At 41.3% G+C, this 15,868-nt stretch overlaps 2 protein-coding genes across 3 annotated transcripts in view; both read right to left on the minus strand.

Moving 5' to 3' along the window:
• The window catches only part of LOC120053672 (rab GTPase-activating protein 1-like), a 148,949-nt gene extending 138,359 nt beyond the window's left edge, over positions 1–10,590 (minus strand). For both annotated transcript variants that reach the window (XM_039000846.1, XM_039000845.1), the window contains exon 1: positions 10,478–10,590. The gene's annotated coding sequence lies outside the window, so the exon portion shown is untranslated. The remainder of the gene's footprint in view (positions 1–10,477) is intronic.
• Positions 10,591–14,125: 3,535 nt separating this feature from the next.
• LOC120053928 (protein FAM163A-like) lies at positions 14,126–14,729 on the minus strand. The gene is made up of 2 exons (XM_039001242.1): positions 14,637–14,729; positions 14,126–14,521 (listed from the first exon to the last, which is right to left on the minus strand). The coding sequence occupies exons 1-2, from the start codon at positions 14,727–14,729 to the stop codon at positions 14,126–14,128; spliced, it is 489 nt and encodes a 162-aa protein (XP_038857170.1).
• Between the last annotated feature and the right edge of the window lie 1,139 nt (positions 14,730–15,868).

Consider the following 15,868-nt stretch of genomic DNA (forward strand, 5'->3'; position numbering starts at 1 on the left):
TGTTGGCGCTAGCGGAACTCCATTCCCAGACGGCAATGCCATTTTATTTTGAAACTTAACCTAACAAACTTAAGTAAAAATCATTCCTCATCTGTTACAATCCCTTAGGGCAATGAATCAGTACAGGATGTGCCTATTGGATGGTTCAAGTTAACTCGTGAAAATGTCATTGTACAGAATCACATATATTGAACAAGATCGGAAAAATGTGAGGAATTTGAAATTATTTATACTTTTGATACTTAAGTATATTTTAAACCAAATACATTTAGACTTTTACTCAAGTAGTATTTTACTGGGTGACTTATAGTAATTTTCTATTAAGGTATCTTTACATTTACTCAAGTATGACAATTTTCCACCACTGCATGTGGCTGGCGGTTATAGCATTTCTTTCACATGACCCATCAATTTAGACTAGCGTGTCTGGGTAAGTGTGATCTAATACTTATAGAATATTTTTATCTGGACACTTTGTTTACCTGGAATGTTTCCTTATTGTATGCTACTACCACTTCTAGTCTTAATCTTTACTACACTACTCACTGTTTAGCACATGAACTCACATGTGAAACCATAAAGAGATAGATGGGGCTGGCTTAAGAGTGTGAACAATGCTGAATGGGTGTAGACAAAGGAGAGCTCTTCAGTAGGTACCAAAACATTCAAAAGGAACTTTTCTCAAAAGTGAGTTTACAAGTTTATCAACTTGCAAAGCAGAATTACTTTCCCATTGTTCCTCAAAAATGCAGTGAATGATATACCATTTTGTAGCTCTGAGTCTCTACTTGTATCCAATGTAAAAAACACAATTTCAAATGTTGCTACATAAGACTGAATGCAGGTGGTGAGTCACATTTTAGAACTCATTCTCAATAGAAAAATGATTAAAATTCACATTATTCACATACATTCATGAAGTTCAGTATTCCAATGCACTTGGAATACTACCTATATCAGATATCTAGAAACTTAATAAAATAAACTCAAACAAACACAGTGATGTGTGTGGTGGTGTGAAAGCCCTGTGTGGGCCATGTACAGTGTTTTCATTAAGTATTCAGACCGCTTGACTTTTTCCGCATTTTGTTAGGTTATAGCCTTAATCTAAAATGTATGAATTTATTTTTTTGCCTCAATCTATCTTAACACATTTTTTAAAAGTGAAATGTCTCATTTACAAGTATTCGGACCCTTTACTCTGTACTTTGTTGAAGCACCTCGAGTCTTCCTGGGTATGACGCTACCAGATGTATGATCAAATTCAAAATCATGATTCTCCTTACAAAAAACAAAAGAAAGTATAAACACCTACAAAAATGTCCATAAATTATAATTCACATTTCCTGTTGCGGTAGGATTATTTTCCTGCTGTAGCAAACTGTCTGGTAGTCTGAGGACAATTAATTATTTTCTCCCACAGTTGGACAAAACTCAAAGACAAGAAATGCATCACTGATGACCCAGAAAGCCTCAAGATTTGTGCGTCTCAAAACAAAAACTAAAGAATACAGTTTCTCCATCCTCCATTGAATGACAGTTTCACAAGTTTCAACTCCATCATTATACCCCATGTAAAATGTAAGACTCATGTTAAGGGGTTGTGTTAAGTTCAAGGAGGTGGTGAGGTAGGCTTGAATGGAGGTTTGGAAGTGTCATCTTCCTGGGGTTTGGGGGTCGCGCCTGTGGGGTCTGGGTGGAGCGTGGAGACGCTCCCAGCTGGAATCCTGTGGTCTGGTGCTTTAGGGTCCGGGAGGATTAAAAATAGGGTCTCCCCTCACAGGAAAAACAGAAGGAAAACCACTGTGGAAAACAGTGGCAATCTTTAATTGAGGCCCTGTCAGTGGTACTGTGGTCAGAGAAGGGGGCTCATCACCATTAGGGTTAGCAGAAGAGATTTGTGAAATCATTCAGGGAGATCATTACAGAGGGTTGCTGGGTACCCATGTGGTAAGGAAAAGAGGGACATTGTGGCGGGAGGTGGAAGTTGGCTACCGCAAACTTCTCCATAAATCTTTGACCAACATCACGCAGTCTTTTTATTGTGATTTGTTTCAACGTGTTCTTTAAAACATCCGAGTGGCAGCCATACGAGTGAGTGATCTTCGGGCTGGGGCTCTTTGTTACATCATCCTAATCACAGCTCTGACCTAGCTTTGATTCTAAGCTCTTTGAGCAAATTAAAAGTCTTCATCAGCTCTCCAGTTACAGATCATACATCTTCAAATCAAATCATTGTATTGGTCACGTACAAATACTTTGCAGATGTTATCGCAGGTGCAGCAACATGCTCTAGCACCAAAAGTGCAGTAATACAACAATAAAAAAAGATTATGGGTGTATAGACATGGACAGTATATGAATAGAAAATGTGTCTTCAGAACGTGCACTCCCAGATAGGCCTAGTTAAACATTTCCTGTTCTTCCTCTTGTTCGTCCGTGTGCGGTTATCTGAACTAACTCAACTTTCTCACACATATTTACCAACACAATCATCACTGCACAGTAGTGATAAGCTATCTAGAGGGTAAAATGTAGCCTACTGGTATGCTACAGGTCTAGGCCAGGTTTCCCAAATAGGCAGACCGAGGGCCAAATTCATCCCAGGGTTGATTGTATTTGGCCCACCAAGTTTTATTTTTTTATTTTAATTTAACGACTTAAGACTAAAATCTTCAGGAAATCAGCTCAAGTGATTTAAACTTAGGAAATCTGTTTCCGAGTATTGCCACGCATATAGAGAGGCATACGTGATCGTATCCCAAAGTAAAAGGATTTTTTTTAAATCAGTTTGCAAGAATTCCAAACGGATAGTATTTGACAATCAATTTGCAGTGTACAAATTATTTATAACTATGTCCCCTCTAATTTTTGGTGCACTGAGCAAAATTTGAGCCTTTGGTGCGGAAACTTTAACATTGTGAACATTTTGTGCAACTTCTGGCGCAACTTACAGTGAAGACTGAGGCTGTACCCTTACAGTTTGACAGTAGCCAGCAGGCTATTGTAGCTATTTGAGCATAATGTAGGCCTACCAACAAAACCAATGGAGCAAATCCCATAACATTTTCATGTGGAAATAGAAATCAAAAGCTATGATATAGTCTACAATAGCCGATACGTGACCCGTTTAAGGAAACTAGGCGTATGTCGCGGGTCACTACTTCACATGAGCTATTTGATAGTATTCTGTGTTTTATATCAAAATGCATTTTTTGGCAGAAACTCCTTCTGGAACATGTGAACTTTCATGTGCCTTAAACTTGTCTGCCATCTGTAAATACGAATAAAATTGTTAAATTACAATGTTTAGCCACAGAAAAAAACAGCAACCTTCCCACTAGCCATGATTGGCTGAGATAATGAGTGGACTGGACATGCCGAGAAATGAGTTTGGATTGGTCTGCCATATAGCACCCTTTGTTTACTTGAGCTAGTCAGTATGTAATCGTGTATAATGCTGCTTTAAAAAAATATATATTGCGTAGTAGAACTGCATAAGTGTTGCTCTCCACTTTCTGGAGGACTGAGTTTTGAAATCAGTGGAATTAGAGTATGATAGCGAAGGAGAAAATAACTCTCCGGATTACATCTTCAAACTAAGGGCAACCGTGGCATCCGTGACAGGGAGAAGCATCCAACCATGATGTATACAGGTAAGATAGTCTAGCTAGCTACATGTTCAGATATTACACATTTCTAATTTTGACAAAGTCATTTTCATTTAAAGTTAAAGTGTACTGTTAGCTAACGTTAGCTGGCTGGCTCGCTAGCTAATGTTACGTGTATGATCTTAGTATTCGTATCTCAGATCCATTTGCTTGGCTAGTTATACCCTAATGTTAGCTAGCTAACATTGAACCTGGTTGGTTAACTACCTGCAGATTCGTGCAGGGTAGTAACATCATGAGTTGGGATTATGGTTCATTGTTTACCTAGCTAGCTAGAAGTCTTAGCAAAAGACTGCACTATGCAAGTGTCCATTTTAATAGAATTTCACTGCGACGACTGTTGGCTTGGGTGCTTGACTGCTGTTAGGACAGAACGCTCGGATCAACCCTTAAAGATGGGTGGAGCTAAAGCTCGAGGGTGTGAACGATTCTGAATGGGTGTAGACAAAGAAGAGCTCTCCAGTAGGTACCAAAACATTCATAGTATATTTTCTCAAAAGTGAGGTTACAAGTTTATCAACTTTCCCCACTGTTCCTCAAATGCAGTATATAATATACCAATTAGTAGCTCTGTATCTGCTTTTATTCAATGTAAAAAAACACTTTAAAATGTTGCTACATAAGAACGAATCAAGGAGGTCAGTCACATGTGGTGTGTTCAATGCAGGTCTACATTGCATGAGACTTAACGTTTTTACATTATGAAGGGCTTGACATGAATTTGTTTTAATTGGTTGTTAAATTACAAGGTTTAGCCACAGAAAAAAACAGCAACCTTCCCACTAGCCATGATTGGCTGAGATAATGAGTGGACTGGACATGCAGGGTAGTAACATGCAGGGTAGTAACAACATGCAGGGTAGTTAGACAAATAGGTGACTGCAAATTGCAAGAAACCATTTACTAAATAAAATGTATTATTACCATACAAACTCAGCAAAAAAAGAAACGTCCTCACTCTCAACTGCGTATATTTTCAGCAAACTTAACATGTGTAAATATTTGTATGAACATAAGATTCAACAACTGAGCCAAACTGAACAAGTTCCACAGACATGTGACTAACAGAAATGGAATAATGTGTCTCTGAACAAAGGTGGGGGTCAAAATCAAAAGTAACAGTCAGTATCTGGTGTGGCAACCAGCTGCATTAAGTACTGCAGTGCATCTCCTCCTCATGGACTGCACCAGATTTGCCAGTTCTTGCTGTGAGATGTTACCCCACTCTTCCACCAAGGCACCTGCAAGTTCCCGGACATTTCTGGGGGGGAAAGGCCCTAGCCCTCACCCTCCGATCCAACAGGTCCCAGATGTGCTCAATGGGATTGAGATCCGGGCTCTTCGCTGGTCATGGCAGAACACTGACATTCCTGTCTTGCAGGAAATCACGCACAGAACGAGCAGTATGGCTGCTGGCATTGTCATTCTGGAGGGTCATGTCAGGATGAGCCTGCAGGAAGGGTACCACATGAGGGAGGAGGAGGTCTTCCCTGTAACGCACAGCGTTGAGGTTGCCTGCAATGACAACAAGCTCAGTCCGATGATGCTGTGACACACCGCCCCAGACCATGACGGACCCACCACCTCCAAATTGATCCCGCTCCAGAGTACAGGCCTCGGTGTAACGCTCATTCCTTCGACGATACACGCAAATCCGACCATCACCCCTGGTGAGACAAAACCGTGACTCGTCAGTAAAGAGCACTTTTTGCCAGTCCTGTCTGATCCAGCAATGGTGGGTTTGTGCCCGTAGGTGACGTTGTTGCCGGTGATGTCTGGTGAGGACCTGCCGTACAATAGACCTACAAGCCCTCAGTCCAGCCTCTCTCAGCCTATTGCGGACAGTCTGAGCACTGATGGAGGGATTGTGCGTTCCTGGTGTAACTCGGGCAGTTGTGGTTGCCATCCTGTACCTGTCCCGCAGGTGTGATGTTCGGATGTAACAATCCTGTTTAGGTGTTGTTACACGTGGTCTGCCACTGCGAGGACGATCAGCTGTCCATCCTGTCTCCCTGTAGAGCTGTCTTAGGCGTCTCACAGTACGAACATTGCAATTTATTGGCCACATCCGCAGTCCTCATGTTCCTTGCAGCATTCCCAAGGCACGTTCACGCAGATGAGCAGGGACCCTGGGCATCCTTCTTTTGGTGTTTTTCAGAGACGGTATAAAGGCTTCTTTAGTGTCCTAAGTTTTCATAACTGAACTTAATTGCCTACCGTCTGTAATTTGTTAGTGTCTTAACGACCGTTCCACAGGTGCATGTTCATTAATTGTTTATGGTTCATTGAACAAGAATGGAAAGCAGTGTTTAAACCCTTTACAATGAAGATCTGTGAAGTTATTTGGATTTTTTTACAAATTATCTTTGAAAGACAAGGTCCTAAAAAAGGGACGTTTCTTTTTTTGCTGAGTTTAGTAGGCTACCCCTCTGCCTATTGACCTATTTACATATTCAAGCCCGTCTCAAAATACAACACTGTCCCTTTAATTAAGACAGACTTTTTACCTGACTGGTTTTTCAAAGACAATTTGAAAATATTGCTTACACGTTTTGTGCTCTTGTAGGAAGCAGTAAATCCCCATTGCTGCCCTATGCTTATCTATAACTGGACTTATAACTAGCAAAGAATATCAACAAATTCACACATGCGCAGCTCTGAACTGATCTGAAACGCGCATTCACTTGCGGGTCATTGACAGTTTGTTGCATTGAAAAGAAGCTGATATGTTGATTCGATCACAAAAGAAACATTGATCAATATATTTCGGCCCACAGCTGAATGTAATTTGGGATCCCTGCCATGGGCTAAATATTGCACAACAAATCTAGAATTTCTCACTACAGCGTGGGCTATATTTAAGCTAGGGTGTGGTGACGGCAATGAGCACGTCAACAGACCTTACAACATACAACAATACTGATGCAATTTAACTGACCTAACTGGGCGTGTGCATAAGCTACCTTACAGGAGAAACTGGCAACTTGTACTGCCCAAATAAGACAAACGCTCTGCACCCGACCCTTTAAAACCAGTTATCACACCCTAGGCCAATTACACGCACAACAAACTAGGCTATTCGTCAGGGAAAAATAAGTCCACCCTGTACTTAATACTACAATAAACTATAGTCTAGCCAAACACAATAGTAAAACCTGCACACATTGAAGCGTCCATCGAAAACGACTGAGCTGACCCGTTGAGGTCATTCAAGGCAAGTCTGAATCATATTAGGTGGGGTAACAACTTCACATTTCCTTGCCTTGCATCTCCTTCCAGTTGATGGGCGAACGGCTGTCTACAGCCAGGGGCTATGACATCATAGGCTAGCTGCTAGGTTACAGCAAATTTCCTGCCTCTGCGAAATAAGTCTCAGTGTGGTAGGGTACACACAGGCCCGTCACCGATGCTTGGCTTGACACAGGATTTGACTAAGTGTGCATCCTCTAGTCCAGTGTTTCCAACTCCGGTCCTCCAGTACATGTTGGGGTCGGACAAACTCACCTGAGTCAACTCAATGATTAGTTAACTAATAAAATCAGGTGTGCTTGTCCGAGGCTACAACATGTACCTTTGGGGGTTCTGGAGGACTTGAGTTGGGAAACACCACTCTAATCTAGCACACTTTGGTGAGAAACCACAGAATGAAAGACAAAGGGTAAAAAAAACATGTGCCCTGCATGTAGCTTTCTTCTCTAAGCAATTCTGAAAATATTGTTCTTCCAATGAATACCGAACACTACTTCTACTAGGCTAGAAGCCCGTGTACTCATTTGTAAATTTAACTAGGCAAGTCAGTTAAGAACAAATTATTATTTAACAATAAATGCCGGCCTACCCTAACCTGGATGACACTGGGCCATTTGTGCACCGCCAGATAATGGCCAGTTGTGATACAGCCCGGGATCAAACCAGGGTCTGTAGTGACACCTCTAGCACTAAGATGCAGTGCCTTAGACCATTGCGCCGCTCATAAACAGCATAATACTAGGGTGCCAAATTTTGCTTAAGTTGTAGGCGAGGTTACATCATGTTGAGACGCCCCAACTAACTAGTCTGTTCAGCTGGTTTGCACAACAATGTTCAGTCTGTCTGCTCATGACTCCATACAGTATTCCTTTACCCAAGTTAGGTTATTCAAGACAAAACCTTGAGTTGTATGTCTGTATGTCTCTCTCAATGTGTATGTGTGTGTCTCACACACAGACACAATGCAAATGTGGACTTAAAATGCAAATAGGGGTGGGCAATATATATCAAACCATTTTTCACAGTATTTGATGTTTTTGAATAAAACCGTTCTAAATTTGCTTTATAAGTAGTGCATGACCTCAGGGTGGCAACATACATTCTAAGTGATTTCAATGAGTCTTTCTCCATTCTGATTGTTTTATACTGTTCAATCCAATTTCCACTAAAATTTATTCAGCATTTCATCCATTTCCTGCACTCATCGCAACAAGGTTGTCAAACATATATTTGCATCTGACCATGTAAACAGAGTGAACGGCAAATGCTTGTGACTGATCAATCAACAACTGCTCTCCTTGAGTGACAGCGGGTGAGGGAAGCGGAACGCAAGAGGAAGGGGGAGAGAGACGACTCAAATAGCAAAACAGAGTAAACATATGTATTTTTTCACGGACGTTACATGCAGAGGAGTGGCGTATCACATTTAACAAATATTGAAATACTGGTGTAGAAACCTAGCAGGTAATGTAAAACCCAAACCAGCCTGTGCATTAATACTAGTAAAAAGTCAAATATGCCACCCAGTCCCAAATGCAAACATCAGGTGCTTTATTAGGGAAAGGGGAGACCGAGTCCATTTCACAACTGAATGCGTTCAACCCGAAACGTGTCTTCAGCATTAAACCCAACCGCTCTGAATCAGTGTGGATCCATTACGCCTCGATCACACAGACAGTGTCATTGCATTTTGGTACACCAGAAGTACATTCATTTCCAATTGAACGCTGCGTTTGCTTTGCAGCATTGCGTTGCAGAGCGTTATGTGTGGTGCATAAGTTGGCTTTATCTAACGTATGCATAAAACTGTATGGGTAGACGTCTTGACAAAAATGGTAGCAGAAAGTGAATGTTATACTTTTGTTGCACACATATCCAGATGATGCTGCGTACAATTTTGCGCAATGACTATCGGTGTGATCAAGGTGTTAGTGCGAAGCCACAGTTCAGTAGCTGCGCGTCACTTCACTATAGTAAACAACTCCACTACCGTATCTGTTCTTCTGGTAAGAGGTCATTGTAAAACTAAACCAGCTTGTGAAATAAGGTTGTTTGCACTACCCGAGTCAGGGTGCTGAGGTAAGCTGGGTTTCTCAACTCCAGGATATGTAAATCTCTATGGATTTGGGTTGCTAGTACTGTGGGATGAGCGTACCTCCGACTACATCAAGTCGCTGTCAGTCGATACGAGGAAACAGTCGTTTGTTTTATTTGACTAATGTTTTATTTAAAAATATGGATTTCAGCAAACAAACAAAGACACGCAGCTAGAGGACAAACATAGGTACACAGCCAGGGTTTAAGAACTTACATTTTTACAAGTATCAACTGACAGCGACTCAATATAGTCGGAGGTTCAGTCCGCCCACAGTCGCATCTGTTCAACTCCATTGATGTGATTTCCATTGTGTTCTTATAAATGTCAACTTACAATTACATTCCTAAACTACAGACTTTTTTTGCAGGTTATAGTGCATTTAGACAATCGAGCCAGATACCATCAATGTGTAGAAATGGATCCTGCAAGTGAATTCTATTAAAACTAATTATAGATGGGTGCGGCCACAATCCAAACTTTTTAGCATACAGGCTGTCAACATTCGGTGTCCAGTTTGTTCATTTCACACTATCCCTAATTGTCCAGGATCAATTTCCCACCGACTTATGAGCCGATACTATCAGACCTCGAATCAGTGATATGGTAACTACAAGCCTCACCAGTGTCACGTGAATGGATAATAAGGTCCAACTGAGGTGAAGTAGTTGAAAAGCAAGTTACTGGTTAGCTAGCTAGTTAAGTTAATCAATCAATCAATCGTTCTGTGCTAGTCAGGTTCTGCTCTTTCTCCACCTCTACAATCCCCACAAACAGTGTTTACATAAACTATGCAACTAACGTTAGCTGCACAAGCTAACTACTGTTACAACATACGAAATGTATTATTTGTAGTTAGTTAACTAGTTATAGTAGCTGAGTTTACTCAACGGATCTAAAATAGAGCTACCTAGTTAAGTTAACTCGATTACAATGGTAGTTACGAAAAACGGTAACATACTCTACCAATTACAAAGGAAGGAAAATAACGTTAATTAGCTAGCGAGCCTCTCAAAGCTGGCAGGTAGTTCATAGTAGAGAAAAATATGACAAAATGGTAAGCTAACGTAGCAAGCTAGCGAGCGAGGTTAACGTCCAAATTATGTATTTGGCCGAAAATTACTATTATTTAACACCGTTAAACTATCATAAACGGGACTGTAAAACCAGAAATGTCACAACATAACTATTTGTCACAGCACACATACAGGGCAACAGGAAGTGCCTAAAAGGCCATCTGTGCTAGCCATGCTAGTGTGGCTAACACTAGCTAACCTGTTAGCTATGAATCAAAACAGTTCACCCACACCAGATAGAAAGTGGTGCAAGCTCACGCAAGAAATTGTCAGAACAAAGTCGCATAATAACCTAAAAATGTAAGAAATCATATCAAATTGTCCTTTTCGTCACACGCAATTGTCGAAGCTGAATGTCTTCAGAAGGTAAATAGCTAACAACTTACTTGTTTAGAGTAAACACCTCCGGATAAATAGCAGACGTTAACTGCCAAGTTGCAGCAGCACCGCACACTCACCGCTCCTCCGCGAGCCACACTGGTCCGTGCGCGTTCACGGCGCAGTCAACCCTGGTTCTATCAGAGAGGAAGAGGTAAAGAGAGAGGTCCAACTCGACGAAATATGTGTCTCCCTCCAGCAGGTGGCGTTTTATCGCCCACCAAGCAAGTCTATTTTCTATGGAGGTCAATAAGTGTCGAATTTGGTCCCCAAGAAATTGCATGGCTTATTTCCTTACGTGAGGTTTATTTGTTTGAATAGAAGTCCCGTACGCTTAGGTTGTTACGATTCTTTTACATATTTTTTTTAATATTTTTTTTATTATAACATTTCAAATTACAACAACACCTGACATCCCCGTAGAACACGTGACATTCCTTAACTTTGAGGGGAAAAAAACTTTATATCGGAGTTGTCATGAGATGGCTATGCATTATAATGTAATGAGGCTATGCATCTATCCATTGAATACAGATGGTTTTGACGTCAACAACCCTCATCGAATATTCAAAAAAGTAAAACAATTATTAGATGAATCCACTAAAGTAAAAAATAATTTGACGTTTCCACCAATACAAAGAAATGATTGGCGGGAGCTAGACAGCCAGCTGTGCCGCTTTGTGGACAATTACAAGGGTGGAGAGACAAGTATCTTGTCAGTATATCCATAATCTTTGACTTAATTCAATGTTGTAAACCCTGGCTTGATGATGCTATGTATTGGCCATTGAAAGGTTTGGTAGCCACCGGTCGGCCAATTCTACAGTATTTCAATTAAATATTTAAAGGACAAAATTGCATGCATGTATTTAAGTATTGTGTTGCTGTAGTGGGGACAGTAACATTAGTAATCTAAATGGTTTCTTGTTTTATTTGAATATTTAGCTCACATAATATAATTGAAAAGTATGCATTAAGGTGTCTGTAATAGAATAAACGTGGCAATATCAAATGTAGACATTCATAAATGCATTTCTCTAGCTTCCAAAATATGTTTTATAACGGTGGGGGAGTGCCAACATGGAGGCACGGTGACTTCGAAACAACGCCCCCTATCGGTCATCTCTAGTGTATATTTAAATCAATGCTTTTATTACTCTCATTTGATTCGATTCTGGGAGAGAAAGGGTGGTAGTGTGATATAATTTATTCATTGCAACATTTTTGGTAGGCTAAATATGAGAACAGAAAGTTGGAAAATGCTGCAGACCACTGCAATACATTGTTGTTACATCCACTAAATTGGAAGTTGCCTATGGGCTTGTTTTTAGCTACTTTGAGCAGGCTGTGTGTGTGTGTGTGTGTGTGTGTGTGTGTGTGTGTGTGTGTGTGTGTGTGTGTGTGTGTGTGTGTGTGTGTGTGTGTGTGTGTGTGTGTGTGTGTGTGTGTGTGTGTGTGTGTGTACACAATATGGACAACAAATATACTTCAAGCAGTTATAAATCTTTAATTGTCAAAAGGTAACAATGTGAAATAATTTTTTTTGTTTGTTTCTCTTTTAATATTTCACCCTTTTGTTTTAGCATAGTATTTTTTTTTTTATCTGTTAGTTATTTTATGAATAACCTAAACCAACAGGAATTAAATATGAAAATGTATCCTTATGGGGCATGTAATTCGGTAGATATTCTCAATTGAAATGTTTTGTCTTTGTTTGGATTTAAATTGACAGATTTATAGAAGCTTTTGAACAGACACACACTTTTCACCCCTTTTTAAAGAGCAAATAAACACTAGAAACAACGTCCTAACACACAACTGCTTTTTCATGGACAATCATTTTTATAACAGCTTCCTGCTTCAATCTATATCTTACAGCATTTCTTCCAATATATGCATTCCTTTATTTAATGTTGGACAAAAATACAAGTACAAGACTTGCACTGGTGCAAAAAACTTGTAACATCTAATCAAAAGTGTAAGGACTTAATAGACAAATGTATGTTTATGTTGGTATCGTTGTATCCATATGAGCATTGCTGTTGTCACAGGTATGATAGGGTATAGGACTTTTCAGCTCTATACAGAAGTAGCTGATCAGGGTGCTTTTAGAAACCTATAGTAAAATTAGTATCACCCTATCATACATGTCTGTCATTTTTTGCTGTTTCACACTAAAACATAAAAAGACACCAGGGCAAAATAATATCATACATGGCAAGCAATGTTGTCTAATAATTGGTTAAAAATGAGTGCCATATAACAAGGTTAATAATTATGTATTTTGTTACCAATTACATAAATATTGTATTTCAAGTTCTTCATAAGTTGAAATAAACACTCAAGTGTGTAAATACATGGATGTGTACAGTTCATAGAATCAACAATTAGATGATCAGAAGAGTGCGGACACCAAATGGCACAAACTACATCTAAATCATACCAGACTTACACGTCCCAATTCAAAATGCATCATGACCGAATCCAAAAAGTCATCAGCCAGTTAATCAAAGAGACAAACAAATAAAAATGCTTTCAATGCATTTGGTAATATATACATTTACAACTTTTTACATCATTGTCAATAAAGAGAAATACAATTTGAACTGTACTGTAACTTCAGTGTTCTGCACAAAGAATGGTAGTCCACTCAATGACACAGGTGCAGAGACAGACAAATCATCACTAACTGCAATACTGCATCACCCACTTACAAAATGCCCCTGTCCTGACTTGAAAACTATCTTTAAACTGTAATATTCTAGTTATTATATTATGTGATCAAATTCCATTGTCTCAAAAGTAGCCATGGTAGGCTACATACCTCTTTCAATAACATAAAACAATAGTCTTTCAATAGTTCCAGTTACATATGACAAACATTTGGAGGGAAAAAAACATACAAGCTGGACAGCTGCATTGTTAAACTTTTCTCTCCAACCAATTCGGGTTTTGCGTGCATAGAACTTGCATAGAGAAAGCTCTGAAGGAGTTAGGGTCTCTTCACTATTTTTGCTACGTTCATTTTCTTCTGATTACCTTCACTTGAAAATGTAATTAGCTTTTTTTTGTAGTTCAGAATCAAACAGAATCTCTTTTGGCAGATACAGGGAAATGACAAGAGTAGGTCCAGGTAAAACCACGATATAGATAGCCCTCGAACAGTGAAGATTAGAATCCCACACACTACCTCGCCAGACAGCGTATTGTTCTTGGTCTATTGAACACTAAGGGATGCTCCCTGCCTCTGTATTACAGGAGTCTAGTTTTTAATTCAACAGCAACAAACATGATAGCTACCTCTGTTTAAAAAACAATACTGTTTGAGTGTACTCAAATCCAGCTGGAAGCTAGCTGACACAGTGTAGGGAGAAAGAACAAGGAAGTGCATGACCAGGTCAAAGGGTCAACGCTCTGTGTTGTCTCTCAATGCTCCTTTTTCATCCTCTTCTCTTTAGTTGTCAGCAGAGAGACACAGTGGCTACCAGAGACTACCCTCATAAAAACATAGTCATTTACCAGTCTCTTTTATCCAAAGCAATAATGAACAAATATTCTGTGTACAGTGCATGGCCTATACAGGGATTGAGCTCACAACCCTGCAGTAGAAAACACGACGCTCCAACCAAATGAGCCAACAGGACATCGGAAGTGGGTCACACGTCTGTACTTATAGCGCGAGTGTTGGTGTAGAAGTCCGGTGCTGGGTTGCTGCGATGCTGGCTGGTGCTCAGCAGGGAGCCATGCAGGGAGGGCAGGGCGAGAGCCAGCGCTGGGTTCTCATAGTGCGTGGGCATGTAGGTGATGCGCTCGCCGCCGTTGTGCATCTCGTCGGTGGTTCTGATATAGAAGGGTGATTCGTAGGGCGAACAGGTGGGGCAGTAGTTACGGGGGGGGCCCGTGGCGTGGGAGGCAGGGAGTTCCGGGGAGAGGGAGAGGGGAGTGACGGCTGTCCTGTCCACCCTGGGAGCACTGCATGCGTTGCAGGCAAAGTGGGGCTGCGTGACGGAGCTGGTGTCCCCTTCTGACCCATTCTTCTTACAGCAGTAATACTGAAAGGCAGAGGGGGAGAGGGAGGGAGACGGAGAGAGGGATGTTGTGACAGTAAATAAGTGAACAGAGACTGTAGTGATTCTGAGGCTTAATATCTCTCTCTCACACACCTACCTGGAGTCTACAGTAACAGAGCACTGCTATGATACACAAGAGTATCACCGTGGCGAGAATTCCTCCGGTTATGACAACAGTTCCAGCTGTCATCCGACCAGCTCTCCATCAAACTCTGAAGGCACAGGAAGTGGCATAATCATCACAGATGGCCACTGGACCAACGTTCAGTAGGACACAATGTAGCAAAATGTTTTGTAACGAAAACGAGAATGTGTGTTCTAACGGTACATGTTCAGGTAGTACCTTCCCATTTCATTCAGAACATGACCCAGACGACCCAGATGAACTGAATACTATAAAACATTAATATATTGTTCTATGGCAGTGTTTCCCTATCCTGGTCCTGGGGTGCGCATTTTTGTTTTTGCCCTAGCACACTTCATTCAACTAATCATCTCCTCATCAAGCCTTTGATTTGAATCAGGTGTGTGAGTGCTAGGACCAGGATTGAAAACCCCTGTTCTAGGGAAGAAATTGGAACTCACATTCAGCAAAGTGTGCAATAAAACCTGTAAGAGAGAAGATCATGGGCAGTACAATGATCTCAGACAATGTCAATGATTAGTATACTGCAACATGCCTGCTTGTAATGTACAGTAGCCTTCTGTAACAGTGGAGCTGTTCTCCTCTCTTACTACTATTTCATTTCATTACTTGTTTGGTTTTTATTGGGCCAGAACATTTGTATTCTCAATAGCATCTCATTTGATAAGAGAATGGGGGGGGGGGGCTAAGACTCGATGACAGCTCAGCCCCTGTGTACTGTACTCACATCAGAAGATTGTTCTGGGGGTAGGAGAGGAAACCCCGGGGCAGGAGAGGAAACCCCAGGGCGGAAGAGGAAACCCTAGGGCGGGAGAAGAAACCCCAGAGCGGGAGAGGAAACCCCGGGGCAGGAGAGGAAACCCCAGGGCGGAAGAGGAAACCCTAGGGCGGGAGAAGAAACCCCAGGGCGGGAGAGGAAACCCTAGGGCAGGAGAGGAAACCCCAGGGCGGAAGAGGAAACCCTAGGGCGGGAGAAGAAACCCCAGGGCGGGAGAGGAAACCCTAGGGCGGGAGAAGAAACCCCAGGGCGGGAGAGGAAACCCTAGGGCGGGAGAGGAAACCCCAGGGCGGAAGAGGAAACCCTAGGGCGGGAGAGGAAACCCTAGGGCGGGAGAGGAAACCCCAGGGCAGGAGAGGAAACCAAAGGGCAGGAGAGGAAACCCCAGGCCGAAGAGGAAACCCCA

Source organism: Salvelinus namaycush, chromosome 9 (assembly GCF_016432855.1).
Source record: "Salvelinus namaycush isolate Seneca chromosome 9, SaNama_1.0, whole genome shotgun sequence".
Lineage (NCBI taxonomy): Eukaryota > Metazoa > Chordata > Actinopteri > Salmoniformes > Salmonidae > Salvelinus > Salvelinus namaycush.

Coding starts and splice junctions, on each gene's coding strand:
- LOC120053928 (XM_039001242.1), bottom strand. CDS start 14,729: ATGACAGCTGGAACTGTTGTCATAACCGGAGGAATTCTCGCCACGGTG. Junction 14,522..14,636: donor TCTGTTACTGTAGACTCCAG/GTAGGTGTGTGA, acceptor TCTGCCTTTCAG/TATTACTGCTGTAAGAAGAA.